Here is a 26,368-nt window from a genome sequence, read left to right as displayed (position 1 = left end):
TCATTAGTTTTCAGTATATGAGTTAAAAACTGTACTATTCTACCATTTCTGTTTTCTAACTAATAAAAGAAATTTTTTTCATGTTGCATATTATTTGATCTAGGGAAATAGTTTTGTGAAAAGTGGGATTAATAAGCCCCTTTATTACTGATTCAAATCTATAAGTAATGGTAGTCAAGATGAGAACAAAGTAAATGTTAAAAAAAGCTTTCATATTTTTCCTTTCTCTATGCAAATGAAAAAAAAATCACAATGTAACAAGAAATGACCCTAAGTATCTTTATTGAATTTTCTATTGCCTCCAAAACACATAATTTAATATGTTCATACTAATCAGGCTACAAGTTTGCATTTCATGGGAAAACTGGACATTATATGCAATGAAATTCATAAATGAAAATTTTGTGAATTGGTTCTTTAGTGTTTATGACATGGCACATACATTGTTGTGTATTTTAGTGTGCACATTGTGATTATGATCCCTTATCACCTAATCAAATATTGAGTTTGACCAAAAGGAGGGAAAGACTATAATATGTGAGTCGAATTCTCCATCATATTCCTGTGGCTTTGTTTAGCAGCTATAGTTAATGTGTTCTTTCTGGGTTAAATAATTTAAAATATTACACTGAATATAAAGAACCATAAACTGGACTTGTGTTTCAATGAATTTTTTTTCCAAAAGCATGTTTTCTTTGTGGAAAGACCTTATTCCTTGGACGAGAAAGATCAGGGTCCAGTCCTGGACCAGTTGCAATGTGGCCATTAATCAGTGTCTGAGACTTTGTTTCTTCATTGGTAACTTAGTTTATTCCTCAATACTTTGCACATTTATTGAGAGAATGAAATGTGACGAAGTTCAATCAAACTGGAAGCACATAGCTGTACAGAAAGTAGACGATTAACATCATAATACATTTAATCTCATAAAACCAATATTTAAAAATCTAGACAAAGATGATAATGAATTGTATAGGTGTTGAATTTATATGTGTATATATTCAATTGAAAAAATTATTTATTCAATCTATAGCCTGTCATATTCTTTGTTTTCTCTACAATTACATACAATTGCATACAATTACATACATAATCTTACCATTTCTTCCTTAGTCATCCTTGTGCTTCTAATACCATCTCATTCTTTATATTTAATAATGACAATTACATATATTTAACATTTCCTATACATTAAGTATGAACTAGGCATTTTGCATGTTATTTGAAATACTCACAGTCACCGCTCCTCATACTATCCACCCATTCAAACACTAATGTTAACGTGTGACTATTGATATTACCCATATATCTGAGTCATCTTGACCTACTATGACAAAATGCCAAAGAATGGGCAACCTGAGCAGCAAACTTTTGCTTAGAACAGTTCTGGAGACTGGAAGTCCAAGAGCAAGGTGCCTCTTGATTCTTCTCTTGGTGAGGCCTCTCTTCCTGGTTTGTAGATGCCTGCCTTTCTGATGTGACCTCACCAGAGAAGGTCAAGAGATAAATCTCTAATGTCTCTTTCTCTTTATGTAAAGGCAATCATCCCATTGTGGGGGTCAACCCTAAGGCCTCAGCAAAACTTTGTCACTTCCCTAATGCTCATCTTTTAATGCTATCATATTCAGGGGTAGGGCTTCAACACATCATGGGGGGGGGTGCACATTATCAATGTATAACTTTCTACCCTCTAGTTTATATCGCATGAAAAATGTGTTCATATTATCTAACAGCCCCATAAGTCATAATTTATTTCAGCACCAACTGTGATATCTAAATGCTATCTAAATCAGGTATGGAGGGACATGAATTAGGATTCCTCCTAAGTCAGAGCCTGTGAAAACAGGCACGTTTTGTGATTCCAAAATACAAAATGAGACAGACTTAACAAGCTTAGGCTAGACATCTCCATTACAAAAGGGGAAAAAAAATGGAAAGGAAGAAATAGGTAAGGGGACCTAAGCAAGTCAAAAACTACATGGAGCAGAACCACTTAATCTTAAGACTCCACAACAATTTCTTTTACTTTGATGGCTGTCTGGGAGTAACACTGAATAACTGAGATGGGGGACCTGGAACCCAGGATCAATAAAGAGAAATGGAAGTTGTGAATGTCTTTTTTTTTTTCACATTTATACAAGTCTTATTTAATGTTTTCTTTTTTTCTTCTTCTGGGCATGCAGTACAGTATTTTATTTTTTTATATATATTTATTTTTTAATATGTTTCTTCCATCATTTTTCATTTTTGCACAATGTATGCATTTTCATCTTGGTTATATTTCCCATACAATTGCACCCTCCTTGTTTTGACCCCAATCCCTACTCTCCTCCCCCCATATTGTGTCTCTGATTTATAGTTGCTTGTTGATTTTGATTTTTTCTTTATTATAGTTATTCTTTTTCCTGGTCCCTTATTTAGGTTTTCTAAACTCCACCTATGAGTGAGACCATCCGGTATTTTTCTTTTTCTTTCTGACTTATTTCACTGAGCATGATCCTTTCCAGATCCATCCATGTTGCTGCAAATTGCATGAGTTTATCTTTTTGATAGCTGAGTAATATTCCATTGTGTATATATACCACGTCTTCTTCCTCCAGTCATCTATTTTTGGGCATTTGGGTTGTTTCCATAGCTTAGCTATTGTAAATAGTGCTACTATAAACACAGGCATGCAGGTGTCCTTCTGAATTACTGTTTCTGTGTCATTTGGGTAAATACCTAGGAGTGGAATTGCTGGATCATATGGAATCTCTATCTCTAGTAGGTTGAGGAATCTCTATACAGCTTTCCATAGTGCTGGACCAGTTTTCACTCCCACCAGCAGTGCAGAAGAGTTCCTTTATCTCCACATCCTCACCAACATTTGTTGTTGCTAGTTTTTTTAATATGTGCCATTCTCACTGGTGTAAGAGACACCATTTTACACCAGTGAGAATGAATGGCACACTATTTAATGTTTTCTGAGGGAATATATATGGTAGAAAAGTTAAACAGTATATTCTTGAATGCCTTTTAATTTTATTTCTTTCATCTTTCTTTCACTGTACAGAATTTACAGAATATCTATGATGTCCTTAAGTGGGCCTTTACCATTTTTCCTCAGTTTTGCCTGGGACAAGGTCTGATAGAACTCTGTTATAATCAGATCAAATATGACCTGACCCACAACTTTGGCATTGATTCCTATGTGAGCCCCTTTGAGATGAACTTCCTGGGCTGGATCTTTGTGCAGCTGGCTTGTCAAGGCACCATTCTTCTCCTCTTGAGAATTCTACTGCACTGGGACCTCCTACAGTTGACAAGGTATGTTCTGAAAGATTCATGCTCATGAATGGGCACTGACTTTTAAAAGGGAGAGAAAATTCCATCCTGAAAGAGGCAAGATAAGAAAAATGTTATACATCGTTCTTATAAGTTAAGATTATATGTTTCTTTTTGATTGGTATAAGACACTATCACTAAGAAAAATGTTGAAAGTAAGGTGCCAAGCTATGCAATAATCACTACAATTATTGAATTTTTCCATTTGAAATCACTCAATTTCCCTTTTACTTTGTAGTACCTAGTGTGAATTAAGTTGATATCACAACATAATTTATTTTTATGGCTAAATGCCATTAGCTCCTAGAATCAGGAACATATATGAAAGTGAATGCTGATACTCACTTTAGTATGTATGTCTACAGGTATGTGTATATATAGCTCACATATAAATAGTATATATTTAATAAATATATATTATGTAATTATTCTTTTATGACTCTATTTGTTGATATATAATGGGGTCTATCAATGCATATGCACATACTCCTACTGTTTTAATTAGGAATAAAGATTGCATTGTAAAGATATATAAAACATTGCCCAAAATGGCATGAGAACTATGGGGATTAAAATTATATAAGAAAAAAATTAATTTTTTAATTGGGGTTACATAAAAAATATTGTCAGATAGCATATTTTAAGTAGATAAGTAAGCAATGTTCTTTCCTGTGTAAATGTCACATGCTATCTCTCCTACTAAAACCTTTGTGCCCTGAAGCTGTTTACATGTTCTGTCTAAGTGCTGCATGTTTCTCTGTAGTTTAACTGGAAAAAAGGAGCCCTTTATAGAGGAATGACTAATTTAGTCAATGTAATTATGTCATTGGAGAGTCTGTTAACAAATATATATAGATATAGTATATCTATAACAAATATAGATATACTATTACTATTTGCTAGTTACACCCTTATAAAATTTTCCCTTTCTGTCATTCCATGACATACTGCCTTCATAATTCCTTTTTTTTTTTTTTTTTTTTTTTTGGTGGGACCCTCGCCGGCAGCTGGGGAACAAAACGGCGCTGCAGAGGCTGCGGGCACCTCGCAGCCCAGTGCAACACCTCTGCACCACCAGGGGAGGCCCCTTCATAATTCCTTTTAATCCACTAAAGAAGAGAACCCGTTTGAATATAAATCCTTATATTCAAGTTCTTTTTAATGCACACCATTACTTAGGAATCTGTTGTTTTCCAATATATGACTGAGGTTGGAATAGAATTTGGGAATATCTTTCAAGGACAATTGGTTTTATGATAGGACCTCACTAGTTTAATCTATTTTAAAATCTATAAAGTAGAATCCCTCTGGCAGGTTTCAACTGGTTTCATATGCCATAAACCAAGAATGTATTTTTAGGGGGCTCCCTGGTGGCACAGAAGTTAAAGAGAGCACTATCAAGTTACTACCAGCTACTGCAGCATAAGTTTGATCCCCAGACAGCCAGGGAGCAATGCACATGGCTCAGCAGACCTCTCCTATCTCACCTGCTGCTCCCCTCAGAAATGTATTTCAGTATATCTGCCTGTTTTGCTCCCAATTCTCTCTGGTGAATCCTCTCACACACACACCCAGCACCTCTGGCTTACACCCCCAGTTCTTGTATGCATAAATAAATAAATCTTTTTTAAAAAAAGTATTTTAAAAAGAGAATACTTCGTAGAGTATCAGTTAAACCACGTTTTTGAATCATGTCTTTTTTACCCATAGTTATATTCAAAAATTATTTTTCTTTATCAGTGTGAAATTTACATATCACAGAAATTTAGTTTAATTTAGGCATTAGTTGTCTGCCATTCACTTATGATCATCCTACCAAATTAATATTTTCAAGTCTTTTCAAAAGGATAAAGTTGAAGTTCTTGGTTAGGGCCCATTAAGCCTGGCATCTTATGTTTTTTTTTTTTTTTTTTTTAATATTTTATTTTATATAATTCTTACATCTTTTTCATCTTTGCACAATGTATGCATTTTCATTTTGGTTATATTCCCCTTACAATTGCACCCCCTCTTATTTTGACTCTAGTCCTTCCTTTCCCCGCCCCTCCCCCCTGCCCCCCCATAATGTGTCTCTGGTTTATAGTTGCTTGTTGATTTTGATTTTTACTTTTTATTGATTAGTCTTTTTCCTGGTCTCTTAATTAGGTTTTCTAAATTCCTGCTATGAGTGAGACCATCCGGTATTTTTCTTTTTCTTTCTGACTTATTTTGCTGAGCATGATCCCCTCTAGCTCCATCCATGTTGCTGCAAATTGCATGTGTTTATCTTTTTTGATTGCTGAGTAGTATTCCATTGTGTATATCTTCTTGATCCAGTCATCAATTTTTGGGCATTTGGATTGTTTCCATAGCTTGGCTATTGTAAATAGTGCTGCTATAAACATAGGTGTGCAGGGCCTCCCCGGTGGTGCAGCGGTTGAGCGCTGGGTTGCGAAGCTGCCCGTGGCCTCTGCGGCGCGGGTTCGATCCCTGGCTGCTCCCCGGCCACCGGAGGAGGGTCCCACATGGCGCGCAGACCTCTCCTGCTGCCCGCTGCTCCCCTCAGCAGTGTACTTCGGTCCTTCTGCCTGCTCTGCTCCCCGCTCTGGCTCTGGTGGATTCTCTCACCCTCCCGCGCTTCTGACTGTAGCCAGTGCTTGTATAAATAAATAAATAAATAAATAAATAAATCTTTAAAAAAAAAAAAAAACATAGGTGTGCAGGTGCCATTTGGAATTATTTTTCTGTGTCATTTGGGTAAATACCTAGGAGTGGAATTGCTGGATCATATGTCTGAAGAGGAAATGCAAATGGCCAACAGGCATATGAAAAAATGTTCAACATCACTTGTAATCAGGGAAATGCAAATCAAAACTACAATGAGATACCATCTTACACCAGTGAGAATGGCACATATTAAAAAAACTAGCAACAACAAATGTTGGCCAGGATGTGGAGAAAAAGCCTGGCATCTTATGTTGCTCTGGTAACCAGCCTTGCCTGGCCTCTCCCTGAACTGACTTCTATTCCTCCTGTCACCCTTCCAGATCAGGCTTGGTGACTTCTCAGTGTGCCTGCCTTTCTCTATCAGAGCCATCAGTGTCATTTTATGGTATTTATGTTACTCTTCTCTGCTTCACTATAAGATCCTTCAAATGCAGACCGTATCTTTTAATCATAATTACATTTATTTTCTGGTATCATTGTTAATTTTGGACAGCATTTGATTCTCCCCTTAGGTGAAGTCCCTGGATTTCTTCCACTAGGAAGTATTTATACATGTCATAGTTGAATCTTAGACCTAAAGAGAAAAACCTCTGTGTCTGGGATGGACCATCACTTTCCTTTTATTATTGAAACAAAAAAAATCAAATATTTGGGCATAAATCTAACAAAAGAGGTAAAGGACCTATACAAAGAAAACTATAAAACACTGTTAAAAGAAATAGAAGAAGACACAAAGAAATGGAAAGACATCCCCTGTTCATGGATTGGAAGAATAAACATTATTAAAATGGCCATCCTACCAAAAGCAATATACAGATTCAATGCTATTCCAATCAAAATTTCAATGTCATTCTTCAAAGATATAGAACAATTATTGATGAAATTCATATGGAATCACAAAAAACCCCAAATAGCCAAAGCTCACCTGAAACAAAAAGAAGGAAATGGAGGCATCACACTCCCAGACTTCAAACTATACTACAAAGCCATAATCATCAAAACTGCATGGCATTGGAATAAGAACAGACATACAGACCAATGGAATCGAATAGAAAATCCAGAAATAAACCCACAGATTTATGATCAACTAATCTTTGACAAAGGAGCAAAGACTATGCATTGGAGCAAAGAAAGTTTGTTCAATAAATGGTGCTGGGAAAACTGGGTCGCTACATGCAAAAGAATGAAGCTTGACCACTACCTTACACCATACACAAAAATCAACTCAAAATGGATTAAAGAACTAGATATAAGACCTGAAACCATAAAATACATAGAAGGAAATATAGGCGAAACACTACATGATTTGCACATCAAAGACATCTTTACAGACACATCACCCAAAGCAGTGATAGTGAAGGCAAAGATAAACAGCTGGGACTACATCAAATTAAAGAACTTCTGCACAGCAAAAGAGACAATAACAAAAACAAAGAGAAACCCCACCAACTGGGAGAACATTTTTGTACACAACACTAATGATAAAGGACTGATCACAAAAATCTGTAAAGAGCTGATGAGACTCAACACAAACAAAGAAAATAATCCAGTCAAAAAATGGGCAGAAGAGCTAAAAAGAAACTTCTCTGAAGAGGAAATGCAAATGGCCAACAGACGTATGAAAAAATTTTCAACATCACTTGTCATCAGGGAAATGCAAATAAAAACTACCATGAGATACCATCTTACACCAGTGAGAATGGCACATATTAAAAAAACTAGCAACGACAAATGCTGGCGAGGGTGTGAAGAAAAAGGAACTCTTCTGCACTGTTGGTGGGAGTGCAAACTGGTCCAACCACTATGGAGAGCTGTGTGGAGATTTCTGTTCCTACTAAACATAGAGCTTCCATATGATCCAGCAATTCCACTCCTAGGTATTTACCCAAAGGACACGGAAACCATCAATTCCAAAGAGCACCTGCACCCCTATGTTTATAGCAGCACTATTTACAATAGCTAAGCTTTGGAAATAGCCCAGATGACCAAAAATAGATGACTGGATCAAGAAGATGTGGTACATATATACCATGGAATATTACTCAGCATTTAAAAAAGAAAAACACATGCAATTTGCAGCAACATGGATGGCGCTGGAAGGAATCATGCTCAGCAAAATAAGCCAGAAAGAAAAAGAAAAATACTGGATGGTCTTACTCATAGCAGGAATCTAGAAAACTTAAATAAGGGACCAGGAAAATGATTAACTGTAAGAAAGTGAAAATCAAAATCAACAAGCAACTATAAACCAGAGACAATTTTTGGGGGGTGGGGGGCAGGAGGGGAGGGACTGGGGTGAGAATGGGGGGGGTTGAAATTTTATGGGGAATATAAAAATAAAATTTATTATTAATTAAAAAAAAATAAAGTAAGGAAAAACCTCTGAGTACCAGTCAGGCTGAAGGGTTCATGAAACATATCTTCCAGTGGTTAAGATGAAGATAACTATCAAACATAAAATGCAAAATTTGGTGAATGTTTACAAAATGAATCACCTGTTTTACCTTCTCCCAGATTAAGTACTTTCAGTATCTCAAACCCCATTCTAGTCAGCAACTTCCCTATAAGTGATCACTATTCTTATTTTTATCTCCATGATACACTCTTTGTAATCTTATGTAAGAGATATATAATATAAACTGAGCATCTAGCTATGTTTTCTCATAATTTATGTTGTGTTGTTGAATGAATATATATTTGTCCAGAAGAAAGAGCTTGGGGCTAACAATGGATATTTTACTTCATTTTCAATACTTTCTTATTCTAAAATAATTTAAGACTCACATGATATTGCAAAATTAGTCCAGAGAGTTCCTATGTAACCTTTACCCAGTTTCCCCACTGATAATATATAACATTCAATATCACACTAACAAAGCCAGGATATCAGTTAGTAGAATACAAACTCAGTGGCCTATGCCCATTTAATTATTAAAATGCTAGCATAGAAAAATTAAAGTGAAATGCTAACATATTGCAGCATACATGGAAATTGAAATTTACTTTTAAAAGTCAAAATGCAACAGATTGAAAATCACAACACTGAAAATTATCTCAGATTTAGAGTAAGTAAATTAGACTTGAAAATTTGTATTCTTCTGAAAAATACTTATAGATTGTATTGTACAAGCCATTGTGCAAAGTGCATGCTATATAATTATTTCATTTACTCCAACATATACTTTATAACTCTCACATTTTGGTACTTTTATATACAATCCACTTTATTAAGTGATATGTTCACTAAAATTGCTTAGACAAATTGATTACTTATGATATATTCATGATATATTATTTTTACATTTAGCATATAAGTCTGGTGTGATTTCCTGATTCAAAAATTGAAATATAGCTCTAGTTTTCTGTAATCCTCTGTGTTTTGGACATGTGTACTTTTCCTTTCTGTAAGAGGAGAAATGGTAACTCTTGCTGAATATCAGAACTTGAGTGCCCAGATTGGAAATGACTCAGTAGACTCTGAACACCTTACTTTTTGTAATGTCAGATCACTGAGCTTTCTCCCTCTAAACCTTTCCCATCCTGTTTCCCAGTTGTGAATTAACCTTGACTTTATCTTTCCAGGGGTCACTCTGCCCTCCAAGGAACTGTCACAGCTGCTAAGGACATAGATGTTGAAAAAGAGCAAATGAGGGTGTTGAAAGGAAGAACTGACAGAGACATCCTTGTGCTGTGCAACCTGAGTAAAAGCTATGGTGGCTTCTTCAAGAAGACCACAGCTGTGCAAGATATTAGTTTGGGAATACCAAGAGGGGAGGTAAAAAAATTAGATTTTTATCTTTTTATGTTGCAAACCTGTGTGACCCTACTTGTTGACCTTCTTGAGTTATTCTCAGAGTATCTTTCAAATTTCAGGAATGTCTGTGAATCAGTAGTAGCAGAAAATAAGTAAAAAGTCCATTAGTACTTTTTCAGATTCAAATTTTGTTGTCTGATTGATGGAATTAATTTGTTTCATTATTTTCAAAATGTGATGTGATCAAGAAGTTTTAATTATTGCTTAAGCTTTGAGATTACTTTTTGTTGAGTGCAAATATTTTGTGAATCCAATTAATTAAGGAAAGCACTTCTAAATCTTACTTGGACTTCTTTAAGTGGCTAATTAAGACTGTCCATAAAATGCTACTTGGAATGTGCTACTTACATGCCGTAGCAACAGCTCAGGATTTATTTTTTCATGGATATGCTATTAATTCTAGTAGAAATATTTAATCAGAACTGACATATATCATATAAATTATTCTGATTTGAGCTGAATGCATAAAAATAACTTCTAGAAATGATTATTTTTAACTAACTGTTAAAAATCATAGAGCGTTTGCAATCATGTAGTTTCAAGTTCTGAAGAAATTTAAGCCAGGATGTTTCCGTATCTGATTGAAATCCACATTCTGCTCTACTATATATGAAAAGCTGGCCTTCAGATATGGGTATTCTAAGTATCAATAAGCCCTACACTGTAGTTTGTCATAAAATAGAACAAAACAATAAGAAAAGATTTTTGAGACTGCTGTTTGATGTTTAACTCTAAGACAGGCTATAAAAACCTTGCCATTATGTTGAGCTATTTTTTTATCCTTGCTTTAAAAAAAAACAACCTTAATTTTTGTTATTATTTACTGCTGCCAAAGATACCAAGTCAGTAGCCAGAGGTACACACACCCAGTTAAGACCATGTCTGGTCCAATGTGGGTGAGAGGGGCTATGCCTAGTGCATAAACTATTGCAGCTCCTGAGGACACCAAGGAAGCTGCCTATAATCCCCCAAGATAATAACAGCGCCCTAGGCAACAGTTGCATCCTGTGATACCCCGGGAAGACCACTCTTTGTCCAATGGGTGGGAGGAGACATGCCCTGCAGAAGCCACACTATAAGAGGGGGGCCTTGAAAGCAAAAAACACAAAAAATGATGGGGAGGCAGAAAAGTGCAGCAAATGGCAACATGAGTCCCCAGGGTAATACTACACCATAGAATGAGAAGAAATCTCCAGAACCCAATCACAAAAAACATGAAAGATATGTTCTTCCTATCAGAATTAAAAATTGTCATTATAAAGAATTTCAAAGAAATGATAGAAAATTCAGAAAAAATAAATGAATGCAATGAGAAAATAAATAAAATTGAACAGAAATAAAATAAATGAACATTGTGAATGAATATAATGGGATCCTCCCTGGTGGTCTCAGCGCTATCACTGCTGTAGTCTGAGTTTGATCCCCAGCCAGGGAGCTAACTCTCATGGTGCAGCTGACATCTCCTATCTTGCCTGCTGTTCCCCTTAGCATTTGCTTCAGTAGATACATCTGTTCTGCTCCTCACTCTGTCTCATCAGAGACAGCACCTCTGGCTACACCCCAGTTCTTCTACACAAAATATATCAATTAATCTAAAAAAGAGTAGTGGGCATACAAGAGAAGGGAGAGGGAGAGAGAGGGCGGGAGGGGGGAGAAAAGAAAATATATTTTAAAATAATAGAGAAAAGCATTCCAAACCCAGAGAAGTCATTGAATATACACGTCTAGGAAGTTAAAAGAACCCCACAGTAACATGATGTATATTACTGCAACTTTACAACTTTCAGGAATTCAAGACAAAGAATATTGAAGCCAGCAAGGGGGAACAACCATTTCACCTATAGAAGAATCCCAATCAGGCTAACATTTAACATCTCTGAAGAAACACTATAGGGAAGGAGAGAAAGGGATGATGTGATCCAAATACTTGAAGATAAAAACTGTTAGGAAAGAATAATCTATCCTGCAAGGCTCTTCTTTAGATGCGATTGAGAAGTAAAGAACTTTGTAGACAAAGAGAAATTGAAGGTATTAACACATACTAGACCACCTCTTCCAAGAAATATTGAAAGGAGCTCTCATATCTAACCTAAAGAGACGAACATACATAAAGAATTGAAAAAGGAAATAGAGGGCCTCCCTGGTGGCACAGTGGGCTAAGCGCCACGCTTTAAAGCTCTCCACAGACTCCATAGAGCTGGTTCGATTCCTGGCCAGTCAGGGAGAGTCCCACATGGCGAGGCAGACCTCTCCTGTCTGGCCTGCTGCTCCCCTCAGCAGTGCCTTTGGTCCATCTGCTTGTTCTGCTCCCCACTCTGTGGTGAATCCTCTCACCCTCCCGTGACTCTGGCCTGTACCCCAGCTCTGGTACAAGTAAAAAAAAAAATCTTAAAAAAAAAAAAGAAAGGGCATCCCCAGTGGCGCAGTAGTTGAACGCTGGGTTGTGAAGCTGCCCGCAGCTTCTGCAATGTCGGTTCGATCCCCGGCTGCCAGCGAGGGTCCCACATGGCATGCAGACCTCTCCTGCCACCCGCTGCTCCACTCAGCAGTGTATTTTCGTCAGTCTGCCTACTCTGTTCCCACTCTGGCTCTGGTGAATTCTCTCACCTTCCTGCACTTCTGACTGTACCCATTGTTTGCATAAATAAATAAAGAATTCTTAAAAAAAAAAAAAAAGAAAAGAAAGGGCCTCCCCGGTGGCACAGTGGTTGAGTGCTGGGTTGCAAAGCTGCCCGCAGCTTCTGCAATGCCGGTTCTATCCCTGGCCACCAGGCAAGGGTCCCACATGTTGAGCAGACCTCTCCTACCACCAGCTGCTCCCCTCAGCAGTGTGCTTTGTCAGTCTGCCTGCTCTGCTCTGCTCTCCGCTCTGCCTCTGGTGAATTCTCTCACCCTCCCGCACTTCTGACTGTACCCAGTGCTTGTATAAATAAATAAAATACACTCTTTAAAAAAATAAAATAAAATAAAGAAAGAAAAAGTAAATAGAACCACAAAAAAATTAGGATAAAATAGCAGTGGCAGGCTTTCATATACCAATAATCATTCTAAGTATAAATGGACTGAACTCACTGATTAAAAATCACTAAGTATCTGATTTTGGATTCAAAACCCATACTTCTGACACCAGGAAACACATTTGAGCTGCAAAGGTAAACATAGTCTCAGAAAAAAGAGTTGGAAAATGATTCTACATGTAAATGGGGCACAAAGGAAGTCAGAGACAACCATGCTTATATCATACAAATAGATATCCAGTTAAAAAGGTAATAAGAGACAGACAATGACACTATATAATACTTAGGGGAACAATACACCAGGAAGACATAACACATCAATGTATACTGTCTAAATGAAGGAGCATCAAAATGTTAGCAATTACCAGACACTGGGAAAATCAGATTTGGGATAGGGATCTTCAACACCACACTCTTATCAATTAATAAATCAGTTAGACAGAAAATGAATAGGGACATGTAGACTTAAGCAAAGAATTAGATAACAGAGGCCTAACAAACATATAGAGGATACTGTATCACAACAAGCTGAATACACATTCTCTCAAGTGCACATGGCACAGTCTCTAGGAATGAGCATATAATGGGTCACAAGGTAAGTATCAACAGACACATGAAGATCAAAATCATACCAAACATCTTCTCTGACCATAAAGGTATTAGATTAGAAATCAACTACAAAAATAAAGGAAAACTGTCAATACATTGAACAACACACTACTGAAAGATGACTGGGTTAATAAGGAAATTAAAGATGGGAAAACAAACCCTTGAGAAAATGACAATGAGGATATAATGTTCCAATACCTATGGGACACAACAAGAGCAGTATGTAGGAAAAAAGTAAATAGCAATTCAGGCCCAAATCAAAAAGAAAGTATTCAAATAAATTACTTTATCTCCCACCTCCAAGAATTAGGAAAAAAAAAAACAGAATGAAACAAAAAGGCAGTAGAATAAAGGAAATAATAAAAATTGAATCAGAAATAAGTGAAATACAGATCAAAAAAGACATTCTAAAAGATCAATGAAACCAAAAGCTAGTTACTTTAAAATTTAAGCAAAATAGACAAAACTCTAGCTAGAGTCAAAAAATGAGGGGAGAGAACTCAAATAAATAAGATCAGAAATGAAAGCAGATAGGGCCTCCCTAATGGCCTAGGTGTTAGTCTCAGCACTATCACCACCATGGCCTGAGTTCAATCCCCAGCCAGGGAGCTGATCCACAAGGCAGAAGCAGACCTTTCGTGTCTCACCCGCTGCTCCCCTTATTAATGTATTTCAGTGTTTCTGCCTGTTTTGCTCCCCACTCTAATCCTCTCACACCCCACACCTTGGCCTAAACCCCAGTTCTTCTATGCAAAAATAAATCTTTAAAAAAGGAAAAGAAATGAAAGGGGAGAAATTACAACAGATTCTGCAGAAATTCAGAGAATAATAAGAGATTACTATGAACATTTATGTGCTAATAACTTAAATAACCTAGAAAAGAATAAAAAATTCTTAGAATTACACAAGAATCTGAGATCTATTCGGGAAGAAAAAGAAAACATGAAGAGGCCAATCAAGAGCAAGGAAATTGAAACAGTACTCAAAACTATACCAAAATACCAAAGTCCAGGACCAGATGGCTTCACAGTGAGTTCCACCAAATCTGCAATGATAAACTGATACCTATCTTTCTCAAATTTTTTAGAAGAAACTTCCAAAAATTTTAGAAATATGGAATACACACAAACACATATTATGTGGTCAACATTATGGTAGTACCAAAACCAAAGGCAAAGCATAAATAAATAAATAAATAAATCACACATTCTGGGATGATTCAGCATCTGAAAATCAATTAATGTTATTCACTTCAACATAAAGAAAGATAAAAATATCCTGCAAGTCTCTTCACTAAAGCCTGGTAGAAGATAAGGTTGTCCACTCTCGCTATTACTACACAACATAGCATTGGGAATCTTAGGTAGAGCAATTAGGGAAGCAAAAGATAAAGATGGAATCCAAATTGGGATAGAAGAAGTAAAGCTATCATTATTTGCTGATGACATGATAATATATGTAGCAAACCCTAAAGACTACACTAAAACACTAATCGAAACAATAGATCAGTTCAGTAAAATGGCAGATTATAAAATCTCTACCCAAAAATCAGTTGCCTTCCTTTGTACAAACAATGAGCCAGATAATGAAGAAATTGAAAAAAAATGACCCCACTTGCAATCACACACATGCAAAAAAAATGTTAAATGCTTAAGAGTAAATGTAGCAAAGAAGGTAAAGGACCTGTACAAAGAGAACTGTGAGACATTGTTAAGAGAAATAGAAAAAGACAAAAAAATGCCCTCTGCTCATGGATTGGAAGAAACAACATAGTCAAAAAGCCATCCTACTCAAATCATTATATATATTTAATGCAATCCCTATCAAGATTTCAATGGTATTCTTCAGTGAAATAGAATAATTCAAATTCATATGGAACCAGAAAAGAACCTGAATAGCCAAAGCAATCCTGACCAAAAAAAAAAAAAAAAACGAAATTACTTTCAGACCTCAATCTATATTATAGCGCTATAACAATTTAACAAGCTACTGGAACAAAAGCAGACACACAGGCCAATGGGATAGACTTGAGAGCCCAGGAATAAGCCCAAACCTATACAGATAGTTGATATATGACAAAGGAGCCAAGAACATATAGTGGAGCAGAAAAACTGTTCAAATAAGTGGCATTGGGAAAATTGAACAGCCACATGCAAATGAATTGATCTAGATTATTCTCTCAGACTATACACAAAAGTCAGCTCAAAATGAGTAAAAGACTTGCATATAAGACCTGAAATCCATAGGCAAACGCTTCACAAAATAAGCTTCAGTGATGTCTTTGAAGATCCATTTCCAATAGCAAGGAAAACAAAAGAGAACATAAATAGCCAGGAGTACAACAAATGAAAATGCTTCTTCACAGAAAAAGAAACTGTAAGCAAGACAAAAAGATACCTTATGGAATAGGAGAAAATATTCATACACCATGCATCTGACAAGGGGCTAATGTCAAAGATCTACAAATAGCTAATGTAACTCAACAAAAAGAAAAAACAATGAAAAAATGGGCAGAAGAGCTAAATAGTCGCTTCTTAAAAATAAGACAGACACATAGCCAACAGGCACATGAAAAAATTTTAATCAATTCTTCTCATCAGGAAATGCAAATCAAAATTACAGTGAGAAACCATGTTACTCATATTGCTTTCTACAGTATGGCAGTTTCTCAACAGACCATAAATTGATCTGCCGTATGACATAGAAATTCCACTCCTATCTACCTACACTGTAGAACTACTTACAAAACTATCTACCTACACTGCAGTACCATTTACAAAAACTAAACTATGGAAAAAACCCGAAGTTCCCCAAAACAAATGTGTGGATAAAGAAGATGTGATACAGACACACTGAAATATTACTCAATGATCATAAAAGACATGTTATTTGTGGTGACACGGATGGAGCTGGAAGGGATTATGTTAAGCAAAACAAGTCAGAAGGAGAAAGGGAATAGTGAATGGTGTCACATATATGTGGAATATGCAGAGAGCTGACAAAGGGTCAGATAAGGCCAAACTCAAAAACTAACACTTTGAAGTCGACTATATAAATGAGGCATTCAGAACATGAGGGGTAGAGGGAGCACAATAGACTGTTAGTGGACTGTGGATGCTTTGCTGGTGAGAGCACTGTGGTAAAGTTAAACTGTTAAAATATAAACAAAAGTATAACTAACATTGCCTCAAAAAAAAAAAAGCCACTCCCTTTCCTTGGTGATTTTAGGATAAAGGGTAAGAGAAACTCTTAGAAAACATGCTCTACATTTCTGAAATCGCCCAAGATGCCTTTTTTGTTTGGATTTTACTTGCTAAGTTTTATGAGGACCACAGTTCAGTTTCCCAGATAAAGTGCTATGAAGAGCCTGTCAAAGAGACAGTTATTTCCCTGTTCCTCTAGAATTAATCATTGGGTAAAAAAGGAAATATCATAAACATGCACAGTGTTAGATATGGCATTAAGCCCTGCACATGCATGGTATTGCCTTATAAGTACAGATAGGGCATTGGGTAAAGGGAAAGTGGGAGGATATTTGAAGGGTGGATTTATACAAACTTATGTCCAAGGCTTAAAGGACAGACACAGTTTATATAGGTTATTGGTGTACCTCAGACTAGCTCAAAAATGACCTTCTGATTAGAGTAACATGGGGCAAGACTGGCTTGGAACAGATGGACCCATATGTTGGGTGGTGGGATAAATACAGATGAGTTGGGAAAGTATGAATTTTGAAGCAGGTGATAATTCAGGCAAATAGCTGGTAGCTAGAGGGATAAAATTAGGTTCATATGATAATCAGGTGGGGCATGGCAGTAATCACTTTATAAGAGTCAGGAAGCCAGTTTATGTCAGGGGATAGCAGCTGCTGCATTTAGAGAACATGATTTGGAAGGAAATTGGTAAGAATCAGACAAAGTCAGTGACTACCATTATATCTCTGGCTAAGAATATACTGAGGGTAAACACATAGGAGTGGAATTGCTGGATCATATGGAAGCTTTATCTTTAGTAGGTTGTGGAATCTCCACACAACTCTCCATAGTGGTTGGACAAGTAAACATTAATTCAAAAGGGCACCTGTACTCCTATGTTTATAGCAGCACTATTTACAATAGCTAGGCTATGGAAACAACCCATGCCCAAAAATAGATGACTGATCAAGAAGATGTGGTATATATACACATTGGGACATTACTCAGCAATCAGAAAGGATAAACTCATTCAATTTGCAGCAACATGGATGGAGCTAGAAGGGATCATGCTCAGTGAAATAAGTCAGAAGAAAAGAAAAATACTGGATGGTCTCACTCATAGCAGGAATTTAGAAAACCTAAATAAGGGACCAGGAAAAAGCCTAATTATAATAAACTAAAAATCAAAATCAACAAGCAACTATGAACCAGAGACATACTATGGGGGAGGGGCGGGGAGAGGAAGGATGAAGGTCAAAATAAGGGGGGGTGCAATTGTATGGGGAATATAACCAAAATGAAAATGCATACATTGTGTAAAAATGAAAAATGATGTAAGAATTATATAAAATAAAATATTTTAAAAAAGAATATATTGAGGTTCAAAATAAAGACTGGGTTAAAAGAAAAAAAATCCATATTTCACATAAAATATAAGATAGGATTGAACCAAGTAAAAAGTTGCCTTATATTAAGTATCAGCTATAGAAATAGAATTCATCATACTAATGGCATAGTTAACCTAGAGAGAAAATTAACGAGAGAGAGGATGGGGAGACTGGAGAATATTTTTAGAAAGTAGTTTGGGGCCTTCCCAGTGGCACAACGGATTGAGCACAGTGCTCTGAAGCTGTCCACAGCCTCTGTGGCACAGGTTCGATTCCTGGCCAGCCAGGAAGAGTCCCACATGGCGCGGCAGATCTCTCCTGTAGCACCTGCTGATCCCCTCAGCAGTGCTTTTGGTCTATTTGCCTGTTCTGTTCCCTGCTGTCTCTGGTGAATCTTCTCACCCTCCCACGCCTCTGTCCTGTACTCCAGCTATTGTATAAATAAAAAATAAATCTTTTTTTAAAGTACTTTAAACTACACAGTGAAGTCAAGGGAAGAATAATGATTATTTGATAATGTAACTTCCTAAAAATATGTTTCTCAAATGTACCTAGTAAAGAGCTTGTCTGTGAATTAATGCTGAAATGTTTACACCATTCAAATGCCATGAGAATTGTAAGTTGGTGGTGGATGGTGACTGGACATTTGGTACTGATCATGACATTATATATATATGGTCTTTGAATTGAGAAATAGTTACCTGAAACCTGTAGTGTTGTAAACTGTTACTGCAATTAAAAAATAATGGAGAAAAAAGAGAAAATTCCAAGAAATTATATTGTGATCTAAAAGTGCTTTATATAATTGTTTGATTTTAAAAGTCTAGAAATACCTCAGGCCAATGATAACAACTCAAGAGTTGCTTGAGAGCAAGAGTTTCGGATCTGATTATAAATTTCTTAACTTATATTTTTCTTCCTAGTGCTTTGGACTTCTAGGGGCAAATGGAGCTGGGAAGACCACCACATTCAAAATGCTGAATGGAGACATACCTCCAACCTCAGGACATGCCATCATCAGGACTCCCATGGGGTATAGTATATATTTAATCACTTTTGCTACCTAAAGATAGCGTATTAATTCCAGAGAACACCCAGCATTCCTTCAGTTCTGCAAAATGAAATCTGAGACCATCGTTTTCCTCCAAATTTACCTTCCACTTATCATGCCTTAGAAGAGGAAAAAAGAACCTCCAAATGCAATTTAAATCTCTGGCCCTAAAGTGTGGTTGATGTTGGCATAAAGCAGCAGAGGACTGTGCTATTTGGGAGACATGAGATGGGTTTGAGGTATTCAGATGCTTGATAATTGTTGACACATGTATCAGATGAGCAGGAAGCAGCAGTTCTTTCTTGCAGATCCAACTTCAATATCCTCACATACGTGAAGGGCTAAATGTGTACTTTGTTTGCCACCCAGTGACGGCAACTTTGGTTTGGGGAGACTATATTTTAAACATCATACATGGTACTTGGGGAACAGGAAAAACATTGATTCTCTTCCCTCACTCTAAATACAACTGCAAATGCTAACCTTCTGCGCACCTGGTGTACTGCTCATGACAATGAATCCTGCATGGACTCGGAGGCCAACTACCCACAATGTGAGTACATGTGCACACACACATACACACAGTGCATGTCTAATTTTATTTACCTTGTCTTTTATTAAGATATTATTGACATAATATTACACTAATTCCAGGTATGCACATAATGATTTGATATTTGTGTATATTACAAAGTGATCATAACAATAACTCCAATCCCATATACAAACACTTTTCTTGTATTGAGATATTTATGATCTCAGAGTAACTTTCAAATACACAATATAGTATTATGAACTATTGTCACCATGTTGCACACTGCATTTCTATGACTTGTTTTTATTTAATTACTTATTTTCATGTTTTTTTTTTTGTCAAGATAACATTGGTTTGAAACTCTATATATAATTCAGAGATAAAGGATCACAGCCCTTCAGATATATCTTGTCACACCACACCTACCACAAGTTACACAAAGTATGGAGCTAATTCATTGGGAACTCTCTATACTTTGTTCTCCATCTTTCCAGCCTCCTTATAGTATTCTCAATTCTATAGTCATATTTTTATGATTTGTTATTGGTTTGGTTTTATCTGACTCTATGTTTTGTTTTTCTGTATTCCACATATAAGTGAATCTATCTGGTATTTGTCATTCTCCTCTTGACTTATTTCACTTGCCATTATCCCCTCCATTTTTATCAGTGTTATCACAAGAGGCAAGAGTTCATCTTTTTTATAGCTCAGTAGTATTTCATTGTGTATTTTTACCACATCTTCCAAATCCACTTATCTGTCCTTGGAAACATATGTTGTTTATATAACTTGGCTATTATAAATAGTGCTGCATGAGTAAAGGAGTGCATATATTCCTTCAAATTTGTGTTTTTGCATTCTTTTTTTAATTTTTATATTCCCCATACAATTGCAACCCCAATTTTGATCCCAATCCCTCTTTCCACCCCCAAGAGTGTCTCTGCTTCATAGTTGTTTGTTGATTTTGATTTTTTTCTTTCTTATAGTTATTCTTTTTCCTGGTCCCTTATTTAGGTTTTCTAGATTCCTGTTATGAGTGAGACCATCCGGTATTTTTCTTTTTCTTTCTGGCTTATTTCGCTGAGCATGAGCCCTTCCAGATCCATCCATGTTGCTGCAAATAACATGTGCTTATCTTTTTTGAATGCTGAGTAATATTCCATGGTGTATATGTACCACATCTTCTTGATCCAGTCATCTATTTTTGGGCAATTGGTTTGTTTCCAAAGCTTAACTATTGTAAATTGTGCTACTATAAACATAGGGGTGCAGGTGCTCTTTGGCATTAATGTTTCTGTGTCCTTTGGGTAAATACCTAGGAGTGGAATTGCTGGATCATATGGAAGCTCTATCTTTAGTAGGTTGAGGAATCTCCACACAGCTTTCCATAGTGGTTGGACCAGTTTGCACTCCCAACAGCAGTGCAGGAGAGTTCTTTTCTCTCCACATCCTCGCCAACATTTGTTGTTGCTAATTTTTTTTTTTTTAATACGTGCCAATCTCACTGGTGTGAGATGGTATCTCATTGTAGTTTTGATTTGCATTTCCCTGATTGCAAGTGACGTTGAACATTTTTTCATATGCCTGGTGGCCATTTGTATTTCCTCTTCAGGAAAGTCTTTTTAGCTCTTCTGCCCATTTTTTGACTGGATTATTTTCTTTGTTTTTGTTGAGTCTTATCAACTCTTTGTAGATTTTTGTGATCAGTCCTTTATCAGTAGTGTTGTTTGCAAAAATTTTTTTCCCAGTCGGTGGGGTTTTTCTTTGTTTTGGTTATTCTCTCTTTTGCTGTGCAGATGCTCTTTAATTTGATGTAGTCCCAGCTGTTGATCTTTTCCCTCACTATCACTGCTTTGGGTGATGAGTCTTTAAAGATGTTACTGAGGTGTATGTCATGTAGTGTTTCACCTATATTTCCTGCTATATATTTTATGATTTGAAGTCTTATGTCTAGTTCTTTAATCCATTTTGAGTTGGTTTTTGTGCATGGTGTGAGGTAGTAGCCAAGTTTCATTCTTTTGCATGTAGCAACCCTGTTCTCCCATCACCATTTATTGAACAAACATTCTTGGCTCCATTGAATATTCATTGCTCCTTTGTCAAAGATTAGTTGACTATAAATCTGTGGGTTTATTTCTGGATTTTCTACTCTGTTCCATTTGTCTGTGTGTCTGTTCTGGTTCCAGTATCATGCAGTTTTGATTATTATGGCTTTGTAGTAGAGTTTGAAATCTGGGAGAGTGATGCCTCCATCCCCTTCTATTTTTTTCAGGAGGGTTTTGCCTATTCGGGGTTTTTGGTGGCTCCATATGAATTTCATCAATATTTTTTCTATTTCTTTGAAGAATGACATTGAAATTTTAATTGGAGTAGCATTGAATCTGTAAATTGCTTTTGGTAGGATGGCTATTTTGAGAATGTTAATTCTTCCAATCCATGGGCAGAGGATGTCTTTCCATTTCTTTGTGTCTACTTCTATTTCTTTTAACAGTGTTTTATAGTTTTCTTTGTATAGGTCCTTTACTTCATTAGGTTTATTCCCAAGTATTTGATTTTTTTTTTGTTTCAATAATAAAAGGAATGGTTTTCTTGATTTCATCTTCTTCAGATTTATTGTTTGTGTATAGGAAGGCTACTTTCTGAAAATTAAATCAAAATCAAATGCTTATGAATTTGGGTTCCTTTGAGGTCTCCCCTTTCACCGTGTCCCCACATAGTCTTTTCTCTGTGTGCACACATGGCTGGTGTCTCTTCTTACAAGGGTAGCAGTCACATGGAAATATGGTTCTACTCTTTTGTCTACATTTTACCTTATTCTTCTCTTTAAAGTTTCCATCTCAAAATAAAGCCAATCTATCATAATATTCTGAAGTGTTGGAGATTAAGATTTCGTATTTTCTACCCTGGAACAAGTTAGTAGTGTTGTGTGGCCTTTCCATTGTATTGGTATTTACTACCTGATATCCTACTGTTTATATTTTTTTTTAAATCATACCACAGATGAGGCTATCAACTGAACAAAGATTCTTTCATTCTCGTGTCTCCTGGTCCTCTCCTCTGTTTCACAATTCCTTTCCTCGTCATGCCTTCTCTTTTCTGAAGGAGTTAAGAAGATACTTGAGTATGCACATAGAAATCTCTAAACACATGTTACCTCAATTTAGGGATCAAAGGGAGTGAGGGAGGGGCTCAGGGAATTGGGTGATGGTGCATGGGTGTATTGGTGAAGAAATTCTATGGGGACTACACCTGGGTGGGGGTGGGGGGAAGCAAATGTTTAAAAATGAACAATGATGTAAAAAATAAATAAATAAATAAGAAAAAATAAAAAACAAACAAAAAATCTTGGCACTAAAATGAAAAAATGAAATCTGATCTACTTGCAAGTGAAAAGGGATTGTCATTTTCCTTTTTATGCTTTGATATTCTTGTAATGTATTCCACGTTGCCATTTTAGTGCAAGTAACTTCATAGACACTTGAGAATTCTTCTGTATCTAACCTGTCTGGGTAAATATGGAAACTCATAGAATTCTTTGGTGCTGCAATGGTTTTAGACACAGCACTATGAAGCTATCAGCAGCCACTGCAGCACGAGTTCGATCCCTGGCCAGGGAGGAAACCCACATGGCACAGCAGACCCCTCCTGTCATGCCCAATGCTTTCCTCAGCAGTGTTTTTCAGTCAAACTGCCTGTTCTGCTCCCCACTCTGTCTCTGGTGAATCCTCTCACCCCCCATCTCTGCCCTGTACCCCAGTTCTTGTATAAATAAATAAATCTTAAAAAAATAATAAAATGAACAACTAGCATTGTCACCAATCTAAATTCCAATATATCTCTTCATGATTGGTGATCAGTGAGTTTGTTCCTATTAGAGTTTCAGTGTTTTATTCTCTACAGAGTGCAATTGATTCAGGACTCTAAGATAATGTATAGGAAAGTGTTAAATCCTTCCATACCTACATAGGAATCTTCACCCAAATTAAAATACATCTCTTAGTTTGCTTATACTTAAATTCTTTTAAATCTCTACCTTACGTAGGGATAAAGAATGAGAGAGAATTTATATTCGAAGTTTTAGAAAAGGTTATCCACTTATCCTAACACTCTTTGATTAGTTTATCTTTATTTATTTGAAATAACCGATCTAATAAATTACTAAGATTGTTCATATATACTTCTGCTTTTAATTTAGAATTTATTTGCATTTTTCTAATACACAATTCTACCTTACATTTTAAAATTATTACTTGATAATATTTTATTATAAAAGCACCTTTGTCATTGGTTATTAGAATTTTCCCATTATGAAATATATATATACTTATAAATATAAACAATTATAAATACATTGCAAAGATTTATAATGTTCAAGTCTCTCATTTAGGACTGTTGTCTCATTTTCTATTTATTGAAGTTTTATAATATTCTTCTTTAGTTTTAATATATCCTGCATATTCATGAATTGTTTACTCGTTTACAGTTTATGTCATTTAATAGTACTATGAACTTTCTTTAATTGTTATAATTGGTTAATATTGTTGTACAAGTAACTCTTCAATGTTATTTTTAAGTTATGACCAAACTTTTTGTAGAATTATTTGATCTAATAGGTTTGTTGTTTCTTTACTTTTCTTGGTAGACAGAAATATTATTTCCTAATTTCTAATATTTATATCTATCTATACATATTTTCACTATTTTATTTGCTGCAATATAGTCAACCTTCTAGAATTATTATGCTTAAACCTGCAATAGTACTCAATATCTTTTATTAAGCACTTTCTTTTTTCTTGTTTTTAATTAGACAAGGATGCTGATTCTACCTGAAACTTATAAGCCATGCTTATCAGTCATCTTTATTTCATTCTCTGAAGTTATTATTTTTCACCTTTATATGAAAATAAATTTTGTATATTTTTTAAGGTATCCTTAGAAACAGTAGTTAACTCACTATGCCAGGTATGCACTACTATGATTATATAAAACACTGTTCATAGTTGAATCCTGAAGTGCCATAACATTTCATTTATCAAATAGTTGTTTTTTATTAGTTGCCTTTGTTTGTTTGCTTTATTTTTTTTGTAATTATCCAACATTTCCAATCTAATCAAACATATCAATCATTCTGTCAGTTTCATCCTCTTGAATATCTCATGCTTTTCTGGAGTCTTCAATTCCACTTTGTACTGGTCCCTCTTGATATGTGCTACTCAGCTCTCATCTTGTATAGCACATTTTACCAGCACTCGGAAATTCCCTTTGTCCTTTCTTTTATTAGAAGAAAGTAGGGATACTTCCTGATTCCTTGTCTTCTTTCTTTGCTTATACTCTATTTCTTTCCCAAGCATCTTCCAGAAACTCCTTTATTCTGTCTTCACTTTTGTTTGAGTGAGCTAGACAGAGAACTCTAGATTGCAAATTATATTCACTCAGAATTTTAAATGCTTTTTTTCACTATATGACCTAGAATTTAGGGTTCATTTTGGAGAAATGCAATGCTATTATAAATTGATTTGGGTGTTTTTTCTGGAATTTTTTAGAAACTTTCCTTTGTTTTGAAATTTCATGATGAAATACTTTTTTAAAAAAAAAAATGATTTATTTATGCACACAACAGCTGGGGTTGGGTCCAGAGATGTGGGGTTGAGAGGATTCACCAGAGGCAGAATGGGGAACAGAACAGGCAGACTGACTGAAATACACTGCTGAGGGGAGCAGCAGGCAAGACAGGAGAGGTCTGCTATGCCATGTGGATCACCTCCCTGGCCTGCCATGGATAGAACTCATGCTGCAGTGGCAGTGGATAGCTTCATAGTGTTGTGTTTAACCCCTTGAGCCACCAGGGAGGCCCCAGTCAGTATGCTTTATCTCCTGTAGTGCTAAGAAATTTTCTTGACTTTGATCTGTTATAATTTTTTCTTGTGGTGTTTCCTTTGTGTTTCATGGGGTCCTGTTATTGTGGTGTCTTCAAAAATTCAAATATTTTTATTTTATTTTCAATCTTTTAATTTTACTTTCCCAGAGTTTTACAACTTTAACTCCAACCATTTATTGATTTATTGGTTAGCCATTTTTAAATATTTTCCAGCACTCTTTATTCTCTCCTGGTTTCTTTTTACAGAACAAGGCATCCTATTTTTCCATAATGGTAATAACAGCTCAATAATGATATATTTTTCTTTTAAAATAATCTCTGCATTATCTCTGATACTTCCAAGTTCCTATTTTCTTTTTGCTTGTGTTATTTATGTCACATATTTCCATCACATAACTGATGCCCCTTGAATATTTACTGATACTTTATAGTTCAGCATCAAAACCTGAATGAAAACCTTATGTGGCTAAGATTTAAATAAACTCTATATTAACTAGGATTCACTGTAAGGAGAGATATCATTTTAGTGTGGCTGAAGCTGCATTAAGAATAAAAAAATATGAGGATGTCATCAACATGGCGGCGAGGAAACACTGCGAGTAAGACTCGCATAAAAGAAAAGTTAATAGGGAGGAAAAGCGGCAGGTCCCTGAAAAAACTGGGACATGGAAGATAAACAGGCGACTCTGGAAAACTGCCCGAAGAAGAAAGTTGCCATAAAAGAGGACTAGATGGGTGGAAAGGTCAAAACCCTGCTACCCTCCCCCACCCACAAAGTTGGCACTCTCCAACCAACAGAAAGGAGGGGGGGGAAAAAAAAAAAAACCTAAAACAACCAACAAGAACAAACTA

The 26,368-nt window shown here is 35.9% G+C and overlaps 1 protein-coding gene across 1 annotated transcript in view; it reads left to right on the top strand.

The window, feature by feature from the left end:
- The window catches only part of ABCA13 (ATP binding cassette subfamily A member 13), a gene marked incomplete at its 5' end in the record, with an annotated part of 529,302 nt that overhangs the window by 434,892 nt on the left and 68,042 nt on the right, over positions 1-26,368 (top strand). The window contains 3 exons of the mRNA XM_084247732.1: positions 3,053-3,306; positions 9,613-9,805; positions 18,976-19,085. Coding sequence (XP_084103858.1) covers positions 3,053-3,306; positions 9,613-9,805; positions 18,976-19,085 — 557 coding nt within the window. The remainder of the gene's footprint in view (positions 1-3,052; positions 3,307-9,612; positions 9,806-18,975; positions 19,086-26,368) is intronic.

This window comes from Talpa europaea (assembly GCF_964194135.1).
Source record: "Talpa europaea genome assembly, chromosome: 11".
NCBI classification, from domain to species: Eukaryota; Metazoa; Chordata; class Mammalia; order Eulipotyphla; family Talpidae; genus Talpa; species Talpa europaea.
The sequence above is the reverse complement of the archived record's forward strand: the minus strand, read 5'-3'. Positions and strand labels throughout refer to the sequence as shown.